The sequence below is a fragment of the Rhodamnia argentea genome, chromosome 11 (assembly GCF_020921035.1).
Source record: "Rhodamnia argentea isolate NSW1041297 chromosome 11, ASM2092103v1, whole genome shotgun sequence".
NCBI lineage: Eukaryota > Viridiplantae > Streptophyta > Magnoliopsida > Myrtales > Myrtaceae > Rhodamnia > Rhodamnia argentea.
In genome coordinates this window covers 13,008,935-13,022,753 of record NC_063160.1, presented here as the reverse complement: position 1 = coordinate 13,022,753, position 13,819 = coordinate 13,008,935, and the positions used below count along the sequence as shown (strand labels likewise).

At 41.0% G+C, this 13,819-nt stretch overlaps 2 protein-coding genes and 1 long non-coding RNA gene across 4 annotated transcripts; 1 reads left to right on the top strand and 2 right to left on the bottom strand.

Annotated features, from left to right (window-relative positions):
- The first annotated feature begins 2,887 nt into the window (after window positions 1-2,887).
- On the top strand, window positions 2,888-5,996 carry LOC115736358 (protein AE7-like 1). Of its 2 annotated transcripts, none has more exons than XM_048272383.1 (5): window positions 2,888-3,197; window positions 3,438-3,543; window positions 3,654-3,753; window positions 4,953-5,035; window positions 5,663-5,996. In XM_048272383.1, exons 1-4 carry the CDS (start codon window positions 3,086-3,088, stop codon window positions 5,028-5,030), a joined length of 396 nt encoding a protein of 131 aa, XP_048128340.1. In that variant the 5' UTR covers window positions 2,888-3,085; the 3' UTR covers window positions 5,031-5,035; window positions 5,663-5,996. The 2 variants fall into 2 exon arrangements, with proteins under 2 accessions (XP_048128340.1, XP_048128339.1); XM_048272382.1 differs by having other exon boundaries at window positions 2,903-3,197; window positions 4,953-4,998.
- LOC125312806 lies at window positions 5,861-6,359 on the bottom strand. The gene is made up of 2 exons (XR_007196876.1): window positions 6,072-6,359; window positions 5,861-5,993 (listed from the first exon to the last, which is right to left on the bottom strand). It is a non-coding gene; the product is annotated as an uncharacterized LOC125312806 (long non-coding RNA).
- A 1,393-nt stretch (window positions 6,360-7,752) lies between these two features.
- Window positions 7,753-11,353, bottom strand: LOC115736355 (CRAL-TRIO domain-containing protein C23B6.04c-like). Its single transcript, XM_030668021.2, has 6 exons — window positions 11,111-11,353; window positions 10,119-10,263; window positions 9,716-9,892; window positions 9,034-9,132; window positions 8,658-8,903; window positions 7,753-8,257 (listed from the first exon to the last, which is right to left on the bottom strand). Exons 2-6 carry the CDS (start codon window positions 10,188-10,190, stop codon window positions 7,964-7,966), a joined length of 888 nt encoding a protein of 295 aa, XP_030523881.1. The 5' UTR covers window positions 10,191-10,263; window positions 11,111-11,353; the 3' UTR covers window positions 7,753-7,963.
- Between the last annotated feature and the right edge of the window lie 2,466 nt (window positions 11,354-13,819).

The window sequence follows — 13,819 nt, the reverse complement described above, 5'->3', positions numbered from 1 at the left end:
AATTTATGATCCATCAAGGTATGAATCTTCAGCCACAAGGATCCGAAGTGCCGTTATTTACAAAAATAAGGACATGAAGTGTGTAATTTCAAATAAAACCTGACCAAGGGCATTTGAGTCATTTTGCATTTTCTAAAATTTTTCCTTTTTATTTTCTTTATTTTTATTTTCCTTCTTTTTTCTTTTTCCTTTTCCCTTCAAGTAAGGGAACGGCCATCAGCGCGCTTAGTCATCAGTTTTGGGAGGCATACTGTAGCATCCCGAAAAACCAGCTCCTTAAGTTAAAGTCATTTTAGATATATTACGAGATGTACTCACAATAGGTTACAAAGGGTTCAATTGATAAGAATACGTAGGACGAAACATTTTACGGGACGACATGGATGATCGAGTTCTACAGGGATTTGCATCTTACGATTCTTGCATGCGCTAAATCTAGGACTTTCAAATTTAAGACCTCATGTTCATACAAGACGGCTAACATTCGAAGAGATTAATTCACACGAAAAGGATTAGAGGCGGTGGACGTGCAAATGGTGAGTGGGAGTTGCCGTGCAAATAGAAGCCGATCATGATGGGTTGTAAGTGCAAATAGAACACCTGTCGGTATGGTGAATGCAAAAGGAGCACTCGTTAATTACTTTCAAAACATAAACTGATCACGTCATCATCTTGTTCATTCCCCTTCATTCCTTTTTACTAGCACTTCAACTCGAGAGCTCGTTCTCTCGAATTCGTACGTGCGTCCGAGAGGAAAATGCTCATTTGAGCACGTCCAGAGACCAAATTGATCTCCATTTTTTCCTACACGACCGTAAGATCATGAGAAATATGAATCTGAGGTCTGATTATCCATAAAGTGGACAAAATTTCATAAGTTTGAGCTGGAGCGAATCTGGATGTGGAGACCTACTGTTTGTTTGGAGTGATTTGAGCTTCGTTTTTGCTCGTATGTAATCCCAGGCGAGTGTCCATCTATTCTCATCACTAATCTGCCCATTTGTCTCTTGGTCTTGCATGAATCGTTGAAATTAGAAATGGGTATTTGAGATTGAATTTTGTCTTGCATGAGCTAGGAATCGAATTAGATTGCGCGATACACTGCTTGAGTTGACATCTACAGGACTTGGGTGAGCTGACTTCACGAGTAAATCGTCTTGATTATTTCCTATTTGTGCTGAACTGGAGCTGAACCGTAGGAAAGTGTGGTTGGCCGTAGGTCTTGGAGAGTGAACCTTAATGTTCGATACTTGGTCGTTGAATCCACTAGTTAAATTAGAACTATCTAGCTCGGTAAAGGTTGAATCTAAAGTCGGATTGATTTGTAATTTGCCATATTGGCATGAGTCGAAGTTACCATGGCGGTTGTCTCGAGAGTTTCGTGGATCGTGTATTTTAATAGGATTATGAACCCTATGAATAAAGTCAAACCTTAAACGTCGTGTCTGCTATATGTTTTGCATGCACTTGTATTATGTTTAGCCTTCCGCTTGCACCATTAATATTAATAATATGAGATTAAAGAAGAATACGCAAACAGGTCGGGTCAACCAGGGGGTGAGGCTCGGGCTGCCACACATACACCCCACGTCTAGCCCTTGCCGATGGCTGGCCATTGCCTAGGACCGGCTACCGGCCAAAAAGAAGGGAAAAAAAGGGAAAAAATCTCAAAAAAATAAATGATGAAAATAATTTTGATTAGGCTCTTTTTTTAAAATAAGAACGGTACTTCAAGTCCTTATCTTTTTTGTCAAACAAGCTTTTATTCAAAAAATTGAGAGCACTTCAATTTTTTATTTGAAAATTTTTCAAGAATCGGGTGTAAATAAACACGTTGGAAATAGGCCCAATATCTAAAAAAACTTTTAACTTTAGCATTTGTAACAATTATATCCAAAACTTTTTTGTCTCATAAAAAAAAACCTCTAATTTTTACTTTTGTCCTAATTCTACTTTAAACTTTTATTTTTGTCCCGATTCTACTAGCCTAATACCAAAAAAATCTTTAGCTTTAGCATATGTCCCATAGTATAACCAAATTTTTTTTTTGTCTCATAAAAAACCTTCAATTTTTACTTTTGCCCCAATTCTAACACCGTTAGCCTTCTATTTATAATCACTATTAGTTAATCTTACACAACATTTTCACGTCATTAATGAATTACACCTCAGCGAAGCCGATATGAGCAATCCATGAATTTCTCTTCTATTGTTTGCTTACCCTACATATTGTCGGGAGATACATAGTCACTCAAGACAACACGTTTCATATTCTATTCGGCACTCAACAGCCCAAAGAACGACTAGATATCGAATAAATATGAGATTAGAAATTGACGGCCACGAGTACTTCCACTTTCTCGACAATGCACTTATTTTGATAACATATTTTAAAAGAAGAAAATTAATGATGTATTGGAGTAGCGCATCGGGTAGATCACACAATTGGTTGCAAGAACCGACATCGAATTCATTTATAGAATCATTGGCAGAGGTATTCGGACAAATTATCTCAAATCTCACAGTCCTTAAAACCTATTGCTTATAAATTTCGAAGATTCGTTTAGTAAATTCGGCGAGAAAATTCGAGCCACATAGGATTAATTAATGGTAATTACGAATGGAAGGTTGGCGGTGGTAAAATTGAGAAAAAAATAAAAATTGATGTTTTTTATGAGATAAAAAAATTGAATATAATTGAGACCGATGCTAAAATCGAAATTTTTTTTTTTTGTATTAAATCGTTTGATTGTGATAAAAGTAAAAGTTATGATTTTTTTTTATGATACTAAAGAAGCGGAGCTGTCGTACTGTCTTCCGCTCAGATGAACTGAATCTGTCCAAACCTGGCGTTCCACGGGGGACCCTCATATGACCCGTGAACTCTCGACGACAGTACCGTGTTTCAGTACCTTCGTCGGAACGGGAAAGAAAGAGACCCATTTCAATCGTCTGTTTCATCCTTCTCTGCTCCGTTTGTGGGTGGGCGAGAGAGTATCGGAACGAGAAAGAAAGAGACCCATCTTATTTTCAACTTCATCCTTCATCTTCTCCATTTGTGTGGGTGGGTGAGATAGAGAGAGAGATGACTCTGGGACTGATCAATGCGAACCCAGTGGTTCACGCCAAGAAGGAGAGGGTCGCTCGGAGCGAAGACCCCCACGCCGACGACGCCGTCGATCCCCTCGAGATTTATGATATCCTTCTTTCTCGTCACTTATCGCTTGCTATTCCCCCCCGCATGAGGAAAAAGTTGTCCGATTCTGACTGCGTAGCCCTTTGACCTCTGATTAAGCAATCTCTTGTTTTACGTTGCTTTGGGAGTTCGCTCGTGATAGGACCGTTAGCATTCTGTTTTGTTGATTGCTTCGTTAGCTAATTCAAGTGGGTGTTGGAAAGGAGTAATAAATTTGTGATCTTTGACTCTGAATCGGCAAATCATGTGAGGGACATCCGAGATCCCGAGCATCCCTATTCTCTGGAGCAGCTCAGTGTTCTCTCGGAGGAATCCATCACCGTCGATGAGAAACTCGGGCGTATCCTGTTGAGTATTCCCGTCGTTTTTGTTTTTTGGTCCTGCGTTGCGATTCCCTGTTGTGATTATGCTTACGTTGCGATTTTGTGTTTGAATCCTTTTTCTTTTTCTTTTTCAGGATCATGTTTACTCCAACAATCCAGCACTGCAGTATGGTGACCGTCATTGGACTGTGCTTGAGAGAGAAGCTCAAAGATTGTTTCCCGCCACATTTCAAGGTCAGTTCCCTGCTTTTGTGTGATTCGGGATTGAAAGTTGTCTATTTCGCGCTTGAACATGCTGCGTGCGGCTTTTAGTGCATTCTCTAACATGTTATGTCATGCTGGTACGAGTCATAACAGAGTGAGTTCAGCTGAACTGAGTAGTGCTGTAGTTGTCGGCCTGTCTGGTATGAGGAAGTGGGTTGATAATTGGTGCGCCAAAAGTATTTACATTCTGACACATTATCGAAGTAGCTATGCAAATCCTTCACAGCTCATAAGCATTTACTTGTGTTAGTAACACTATCAGCTGTTAGGAAATCTGGACCTTGTGCATCGGCAGACAGGTCAGTCTATTAATGATTTTTCATCCACCATGCATGATATCTGGTATTGACTAGCCTTATCTGAGGCACAATGGGAAGCGGCTTCCAATGCTCGCAAGTTTGCTGAATATCGCAATCATATGCATGTTATGCAATTTTCTGATCGCACTTAATGATGTGTTTGAATCTGCGAGCTTCACTTCTACATCTAGATTAGTTGCCACTTCTTGAGGTAGTTGTCTCAGAGTTGTTGACTGAAGAGACAGGTCGTTCAACAAAGACACCCAAGACCATACTGAATTAGTTAGTTTATTAGTGATTCAAAACCTAAACGCGATGTCTAGAGATGGCAACATGTAGATTGTTTATTGTTTCCTCACAATCTACAGCTAAAAGATATATCAGTAACTCTACAGTAATGCCCAATGAGTAAGTTTCTTTTTATTTGAAAAAAAAAAAACCTGTTTTGAGAAATGTTTACCTTCTTTTCTTAAGCTGCACGTATCCAAGTATCATGTCCACAAGACTTTGTTAGGAGGAGATTATGATATCAGATGCTAAAAGTTGTATATCTGGTGATTTAAGTGTTTTAGTGTTTTGTGCACCTTCTGGATGCCAGCATCAGTCTTTTATATGCTTGTGTATGTGATTTTTTGCTTTCCATTGTTTATGGTTATCACAGTAAAAGTACATCGTTTTGACCATAGATCAGCTGGGATATATCTGCCTAATTAGTATTGTGCATGCTAGGACAGCATAGGATCATGTGCTTTCGGCTCTTTCCATTGCATTTCCTTGTTTGATTCAAGGCTTCGATATAATACTGGACGGTGCATATTTGATGTCATATTCCTCTGTCTCGATTGACATTTTTGCTGAAACAACTTACAGGTTGACATCAAGGTCGCCCCAGGGTCTCATGCAGATGAAGAATCAGGTGATACTCAATTCATCCCGATTGCATTTTGACATATGTAATGATTCATGCTGCTCATATTATCGTCCACCGTTGATGTGGAGTTCCCATACTTTTCATGATGTTTGTAAATAGAATTTGAGGTACTTAGAAGGAGTGAAATAGAGTTCCTCGCATAAGAATTACTCTAATTGGATGTAGGAGTGAAGAGAAAACGAACATGGAACAAGTCTGTGACTGAAAATGAGTTCCTGTTAGCTGATTGTTAAGTGGTGTTTGAGTTCGGTATATATTATTCACCTAACCAAAATTTGGGTAATCTTCCACGCGCACAATTCACTCACAAATCCTGCTTTTGCAGCTTTACAACTGCCCCAAAAATAGGTGTATGATAATTCTATGATGTCCATACTTAGTTCGATTCCAAATGCAGTGGTTAAATTCTTGGGAGAAAACAATCTCTATCACCTTCTTAATGGTGTGTTAGCACTAATTTGCGCGTTGTCTCTTATCTAGTTGGTGTTAGATTTATATCTGTTCCGGTGGGTGCTGAAAGAAACTAATTGCGTGATTTGTCTGCGTTGTGCTACTCTTAAGCAAATGGGACAATCTCCACCGCCTATTGTTGTTCTTACCAAATAAAACTAACAGATAATCTGCGAATGTTTCTTTCCCATTGTTGTAGTGAATAAGCAGTTGAACGACAAGGAAAGAGTCGCTGCTGCCCTGGAGAACCCTAACCTTCGCCAACTCGTGGACGAATGCCTCTACTCCAGCGAACTTTGACGAGCACACGCCATGCTTGCCCTAGAACCCTAGTGTATATAGAGAAATCGGCAGTGAGCGCTTGAAATAACAGTGAACCGAACTCTTTTTTGGGTGCACGATCTGCTTGATCTGCTAATCCTAGTGGATGAAACCCGAGGAAGGGCATTCTCTATTAGGAATACAGTGTCTAGTATGTACTTCTTAAGTCTCTGCATATGGTGTTTCTCCATAAACACGTTTCTTCCCTCCTCGTACCTTGTCTTTTTGCCCCTATTTTAGACAGCATACTGATGAAACAGTTGGCTTAAGTGCAAAAAGACAGCCACCTCCAAAAGGGCCTGGTTTCTTAGTTATTTGGTTTTGTTATTTGGCCATCCTAAACTTTTCAAATGGTGTGCACCGAGGTTGCATTGACACGGCCCACATAATTTCGTAGAAAAGTTCATTTGCCGTATGATCTATCCTTGTTTTCAATATCGTTTAGGCAGATACAATGGCTTTAATTCTTCCTTCAATTTCAGCTTGGAAACCAAATTTATCCATTCAGGCTCTCTCTCTCTCTCTCTCTCTCTCTCTCTCTCTCTCTCCTCCGAAAAATGAATGATTTGGTAAATATTTTTCAAAAAAGGATTGCTTGCATCGCTTGAAATAATTAGTCGATATGGAAGTTTTTTTTGTCGACAATAATTTATTTCAAACTATTCTCGTGAATGAGAAGAATACTTTTCATTCGTTTATTTTTGTAAGCGAACAACTTGAGGAAGATGTTTTTTTTTTTAATTATTTATTTTTCTCACAACAAATGAAGCCTAAAAATGAACCTTACTTCATGTTTGTCTTAAAGGAGGCTGACCTTGACCTAGCTATATTGCGGGGCGCTGGTTTCTCCTGCCTTCAGCTTATTCACTTCCATAAATAATGTGACTTTTGCCAAGAAGTTGTGGCCCATTGCTATTTGATTAGAAAGTTGTCTGTCACTATTACATTCACCTAAAGGTAAAGCCACGCAACGGGATGCGGTGTTTTTAGGAATGTCATAATGACACGATCAAGCTATTCCAAATTCTTCCCTGGCCATTAAGTTGGTTTTGCAGGAGTCTATGGAATTGTCGAACTAAGTTTAGGGAAGAGATCAGGGTCGAGATAAGTTCGGGAGCCGATTCTCTTGGCAAAAGCAGAGACTCGTGGCCCTCACAATCATATCAAGGGCCGAAATTTGACGTAGATGGCGGGTGGAAAGGGAGCCAAGGAGCCATAAGTATTAGTGCACGATCGGCTAGCGGCTCGACAGCCCAAGCTTGGACAAGAAGAGGACGTTGGAACTCGCCGAAGGGAGCGGGAGCAGCTCTTCTTCTCGCACGCAATCATGCTCAGTCCCTCGGCAAAAGCAAAATTTGAAAGCATTTGCAAGGTCTTAATTGATGCCATCCAACAAAAGGGCCTTTTGATCTTGGAATATTTGGCCTCCCCGTCCGTTCTCGCTTCCTACTTCAATTCGATTTTGTTACTGAAAAAGAACATATCTCCGCCAAGAAACTCGAGAGTAAATTGCACGTTTTTTAAACAAACCAATCCGTTTCGTGTTGCGTAATAACCAAAGCAATAACGCGTTGCTTACAAGTCCTTTGAAAGCACTTGTTATTTCCGTTTTGCAACAGCCCGGAAATTAGTGGAAAGAAATGAAAAGGACTGAATTTATGACAGCCATCTATCTACATACGCGCATCGAAAATATCCAGGAGTATCAAATCTATGATCCCTAATGTTGCAGAATGTTGCAGAAAAGGAATGAAGCACACTGCCGCTGGACGACAAACTTCGAGTTGGACATTACACAGCGGATTGACCGGTGTCCTAAACATGGAAAAACTCCACGGTTTCATTCTTACTCTTGAGGAACAGTCACGAAATTGCTGCGCAATGGAACATTGTAATAGCCACCTATTGCCTGAGAACCACTTTACCGTAACAGACAAGTTTGAAGGTGAAACAAGCACAGCAGAAGTTGGTAATGTTAAAAGTTGGAGCTGACTATTCGCGTGATGCAGCGATAAAAGAATGTTCTCCATTGGTGAGAGAGTACAGGTAGGTTTTACAGAATCAATAATGGCTCATGCAGTTTAAAGAAAAGGAACTCGCCATGTTTGCATTAAGTGGGTAGATCTCGTCGTTCTCACTTAGTTTCTTACAGAGGATGGGTGGCGCCGGAGAAGCTGAATCAACTCGTGGGTGATGCGAGGAGTACGGGGGAAGCCTCCACACCCGCGTGCCCATTAGAAGGATTGTGCGGTTTATCGTCGAGGCCCCAGAACTTGGCTGTTTTAACATCGTCCTCGGCCATCATTCTCGAGAACTCCTCGTGGTCATAGTTCAGTGTGGCCTTGCCCCCGAATTCGCTCGGAAGGTTATCCACGTCGAAGAAAGTCGTCATCAGCTCCACGCTGTCCTTGTTTTTCGGGTAGACAAACTTCACCTTTTCAAAGGTTTTTGGATCCAAGAAGTACTTGATTGCCTATAAATGACAGAAGTATCGCGAATTCAGATATACTTGAAAAGGTCATCCTATCTCATTGTTACAGATAACGCTCTTGCTGCAATACGAAAGTTTACAAGCACTGGGTCTTGTAAATGCAACGCCGCAACCCTCGTTGCACCTCCAAATTCTCAAATGTAGGCAAAACCGATGAAGCAAGACAAAAAGATAGACTTCTTCCTGGGTTTTTCTGTGTATTTTCTTACTGGATTGTGCTTTTGGTGAGAGTTGTTAAAACAATCACTCTCATTTGGTGGCAGTGCATGCTTTCTCGAAGAAAACGCTCTTAGGAATCTAATGGATGGTAGACCAAATGTAAGAACTAGTTCACGTCCCAATAAATAAATTAATTAATATAGATCTCAGGAAGAAATCAAACCTTCCAGAATGCCTCGAAAATTCTAGGTGGATTATACAGAAACGCTACCGCAAGCCTCTCTGGGTAATGGTTCTGTAAGACATTGATAATATCAAGAGCAGTTCTGACAGGAACTTGTGTCCTCAATGTCCATCCAGTGAAGTCAATCAACCATGACATTGATTCCTGACCCTCAGAAAGGTTGAGGATGCTATTTTCTATCAGATACACTAAATGGCGGACATTTCCTTCTGCTGATGTTGTGTTCTACACAGGTGAGAGAACAAGTTAAACAAATACATACATAAGCATGTGAGTTTTGCAAAAATCAGTATTTAGCGAAAGCATTAGAGAGTTGAAAAAAGGAAAAATTTCAAGAAAAAAATCAAAGGGCAACCTGCTTTCCAGGCCTCATGATGAGCACAGTCCTCCCGAATCGATCATGGAAGTTCGCCCTAGAAACTTTGCCAGTCTCACCCTCATGCGCAACTTCGTGCTGGATGGAAAAGGAATCTCATTAGTGAAAAGTATAATATTCAAGCACGATGAGAAGGACATAACAAAGAGAATGCTTGGCATGTATATCAAAATCTTAGAAAAGGGCATGACATTCTTGTGCCCACAGGGAACACTACAATAAAGATGCATCATGAGTCCATGACTACTTTTTTCTTTGGACAGGGCATCGTGACTACTTAGCCTGGCTATTTGCTAGAAGATTCACCAGGCCATTACAAGTCCCACAGAAGATTTTATGAATGTCGAAGCTTTACTGTGAGTAGCTAAGTGAGAAGCAAAAACACAAACAATAGATCTCTACTTTCTGTGAGAAAATTGACTCCCCGATAGTTTTTAACTTTCTTATTTGTATACAGAACAGAACACAGATTCTTACAGATACAATGTTGACATAGGCAGAAAATAGTATTCCCAGAGGATTTTACACAACTTGCAACTGATTGTGTTCGAAACTACACAATCCATCCAACATAATCCACCAACTTGCAGAAACAAGATTGGAGGATGTGGTGCAGCAAGAATAATTAGAGGACTGCGTGATTGTATTCCATCAAACTTACCCAGCGGATTTCTTCAGGTTTGTAAGTGGACCGCCACTTAAGCGACTCTTCCAGCATTTTCTTTGCCTTATCAACATTCCAGTTTCGAGCTTCCAAATACCTCCTCAGGCATCCATCGGTGCAATATTTCAGGCTTTGTCCAGATAGGGGACCGAGTTCAGCCTTGAGCTCACTAACCTGAGAACATAATGACTGTCGGCATCTGTTGTTTCTATGGTAAAGTTCGGAATATATTCTTACAAGTCCATGGCCAAATCACTAATTTTGTGTTTAACAGGTAATGAACTGATTATGCTAGCAAGCAAATTCCTACTAGGACGGAAATACAATGAGCAATTGAAATTTGTTACTTATGCTACTACATTCGTAGTCCTGTGACTGACAATGCTATATTTTTTTTCACCTTTTCATCTTTCTGCACAGAATCATTTTCTGGATGGTGTTGAGTAGTCTTCTTCCTCCACAGGAACATCATCTCTGCCGATAGAGTTAACTTTGTACCAAACGGAAAAGCCTTCAATTGCCCAGTTCAGAGCTGTAAGCAGTCGCTGCACAATGAATTTATCCGAGTTACATACAGCAATGAGGATGAATCACCAGGAGAAGCAGAAGCGCGATCTAACTCTAAGGCAACCTCAATCAAAATTCAGCAACAGGTGAGACGCAAAAGACTGAACCTGAAAGGAGTGATCTTGTGACATGTACACGTGATTCCAATGGGTATCATTGAAAAGAATAATTAAGAGGACAATCTCCCATCATAGCACTATTGTAAGTTAATCAAGAACAGTCCTTATCCATCAGACCTCGTAATAATGTTATGCTTTAGACAAAGTCCCCCACACCAGAACGTGTAAATATACCACTTGCAAGCTCATGGTCGACTAGTAGGCCAAAGAAAAACCTCATGGTTGACTAGATAAAGCAGGAGAATCTGAAACCGAGCGATTTATGAATTCAGAAAAGACCGGAACGCGAAGCTTCGCGAGAGACTAAAACCATCCAAAATCAATCAATCTAGAGAGAGAGAGAGAGAGAGAGAGAGAGAGAGAGAGGAGTGCAGACTCAAACAAATGCTAAGCCCAGCGATGAACCAACACCGCGATCTCCACACAGACTCTAAAGTCAACCACGACCCAGTGCTGTTGACCGGATCTAACTTTCGAGCGACGGAGCGACTTCACCGAAACCACGATCGTTCCGTTCGAAACTGCCGACGTCAACCGAGAGAACAGCTGACGAGACACTCAAGTCGCCACTCAAACTCAGCGAGACACGCGCGAGACGAGATCAGGCGACGACGATCCGAACGAGAAAAAACGCAAGAGCTTGTCCCGGCTCGATCAGGTTTTTCCTCACTCCGGCCCGGAAAAGAGGAGATGCACAGTGACGCACCTGAAGAAGGAGACAGCAGCTGCTCGGAGCGGACGCCGAGACCAGGGGGGGACGAAGAGGAAACGGATTCGTCGGTTCCGGCGATCTCCGAGCTTCACGAGAATGCCATACGCTCACTTGCAGAGAGAGAGAGAGAGAGAGAGAGAGAGATGGTTAACGCGAGCATGGCATGAACTTCACATACGTAAGCATTTATAGTGGGAAAGCGAAGCGGGGGACAAGGTGGACGGAGGTTGAAGGAGACCTCCAAGTTGGACTTTTGGCGGACGCCAAACATCGGGTGGAATAAACTCTGGCCGCCCGATCAAAGCACATCACGACCGATCCTAACAAAACATCTGGCAGGAAAAATCACAAACCAACAAGCACCTTTTTCTATAAATAATAAAACTAAATTTAAAAAAAAAAAAAACAAGTACATTTTTTTCTTTTTTCTTTTTCTTTTTTCTTCTTTTCTGGTCGGGAAACAAAAAAAAAAAAAAAGGGTGTTTCATCGTGCCGGGAAATGTTTGGTCTTAAGCCAAAATGGCGGCCCAATTTGAGCGAGCTCCTCGTCACCGTACCATCATATGCAAATTGCGGTAAAACCCGAATTGTCCGGCGTGCGATGCGCAAGCCAAATCTACCCCCAATGAATGAACGGGGAGCCAAAAGCGATCGACGGATCCGAACTCGAGATCCGAAAGCGGTCGAGAAATATCTGTCTGGCTTAATTAATGTTCCGGGTACACTTTTCAAACAAGTCGGAACAAGTTAAAAGAGGATAAAAAAAAAAGTATCGCTAATCGTTGAATTCGTGCACATTTGTTTGTTCGACGGCCGATGGAGAGCGAGTCATTGTCGATGCTTAACCAAGATCAATCGATTGATGGGGCAAGTGGCATTGACAAAGGGCTTTGTTGCTCCACTAAAAATAGCCGACGGGTCCGAGAAGGTATCGAACTTGAAAGCCTTTCATCAAGTGGGGGGTCTCTATGGATTGCGCTCGTGGAAAGCAGATACTTTTTGTGGCCCACTTTTAATTTTTTTTTTTCTTTTTGTTTAGGTTACTTATTTATTTATTTATTTTTGGTGACCTAGGGAACCCCCGCACGGCCGGCAAACTGAGGGTAAACCCCAGGGGCAACACGTGCTAGCCACCACACACGTGCTACCGATTAAGTTATCTTACAACGCCCTTGGGATTCGAACACTCGACCTTTTGCGAGAGGAAGAGTGCGCGAACCAGCGGCGCCACCCAGGTGGGTTACTTATTTCCTCTTCATGAGAATAAAAAAAAAATTACAAAAGAAATAGCCCTTGTAATCTAAATAAAATCCCTTACTTCGTAGACATTTAAGACCCCCCAACGAACCTGGAGGCTTGACAAGCAAAGGCATTGCATCATTAATATCATAGCCATAAATAGAACCCTACATTGGACCAGTATATCCATCTATTGTCAGAGAAATCAAAAGGTAGGTAAAAAAAAAAATTATCAAAAAAAGCCGTAAATTTATTGCGCTTTCGCCAATTCAACCATCTATCTTTTTACATTTTGTCAATTTTGGCCGGAATGTGCCGACACCGGCGTCGGCCATCTTACTTGGTATGGCTAGCGCCGACGTGGAAAATTTTTAATAATATTTTAATATTTTCTTGAATTATTTTTCTTCTTTATTTTGTTTTCTTTTTTGCTTTTTTCTTTTCTTTTTCCCCCTCCGTCGGTTGCTGGGCTCGTCGATGGTCGGCGACCATCAGCCTCAATCGAGGGCCGCCCTCGCTAAATCAAGCAAGGGACGCCCAGCCCTAGGCTAGCGATCGGCGAGGGTCGAGTGCCACTAGTTACGTAGGCATCGTGTCGGACACAAAAGACTATTGAGAGAAACTAAGGAATGAGCTATACTTGTGGGCTTCATAGAATCGGCATGCTTCCACCTTCACAAACTCGCCGATGCTTGACACTTTTTATGTTTTGTCTGTTCTATCTCCAACTCTCTTTTCTTTGACTTTTGCTCTGCCTATTTGCAGATCGCGGGAGTCGAACCCCACACCTGTGATTCTAGCGTCCCCACCTCCCAATCCTATTACCAACAGAGCCGCATACATGTTGGCCAATGCTTGACACTTGATGAGCTACGATTCTATTTTATCGAAACCCATTAGAATAGTAAAAGAAGCTTTAACTACATAAATAAAATAAAATAAAACATACAAAGAAGATGCAATCTTAAATTAAAATCATATATATATATATATATATATATATATATATATATATATATATATATATATATATTATAAATGATCACGCCACGAGAAGTCCCCGCCTTGTTTCCCGATTTTCGTAGATATGTAGCGCGAAACAATCATGTAGCTTTCTAATAAATCTCTAGCAGCGCATGTTACATGAGCTTTCATAAGCCATGTGGAATTCATCAGCCAGCTAGAGAGATTATTGGAAGATTGAATACATAAACAGCTCCGCACAAGACATATCGAATTCTTTCATTTTGACTCGTCGCCATGAATGGGGTTAGGATCGGGCGTACAATCACAATGAAATAAAGAACAAAGGTGAGAAAGAGAAATTGAGACTCAAAGTTTTATTCCGATTCATCTTTAAGCTATGGTGACGTCCATTCCACTATAATTAGTATACCTCCTCTCAATTACAAGAGAAAATGATTATATATATATATATATATATATATATATATATATATTTAT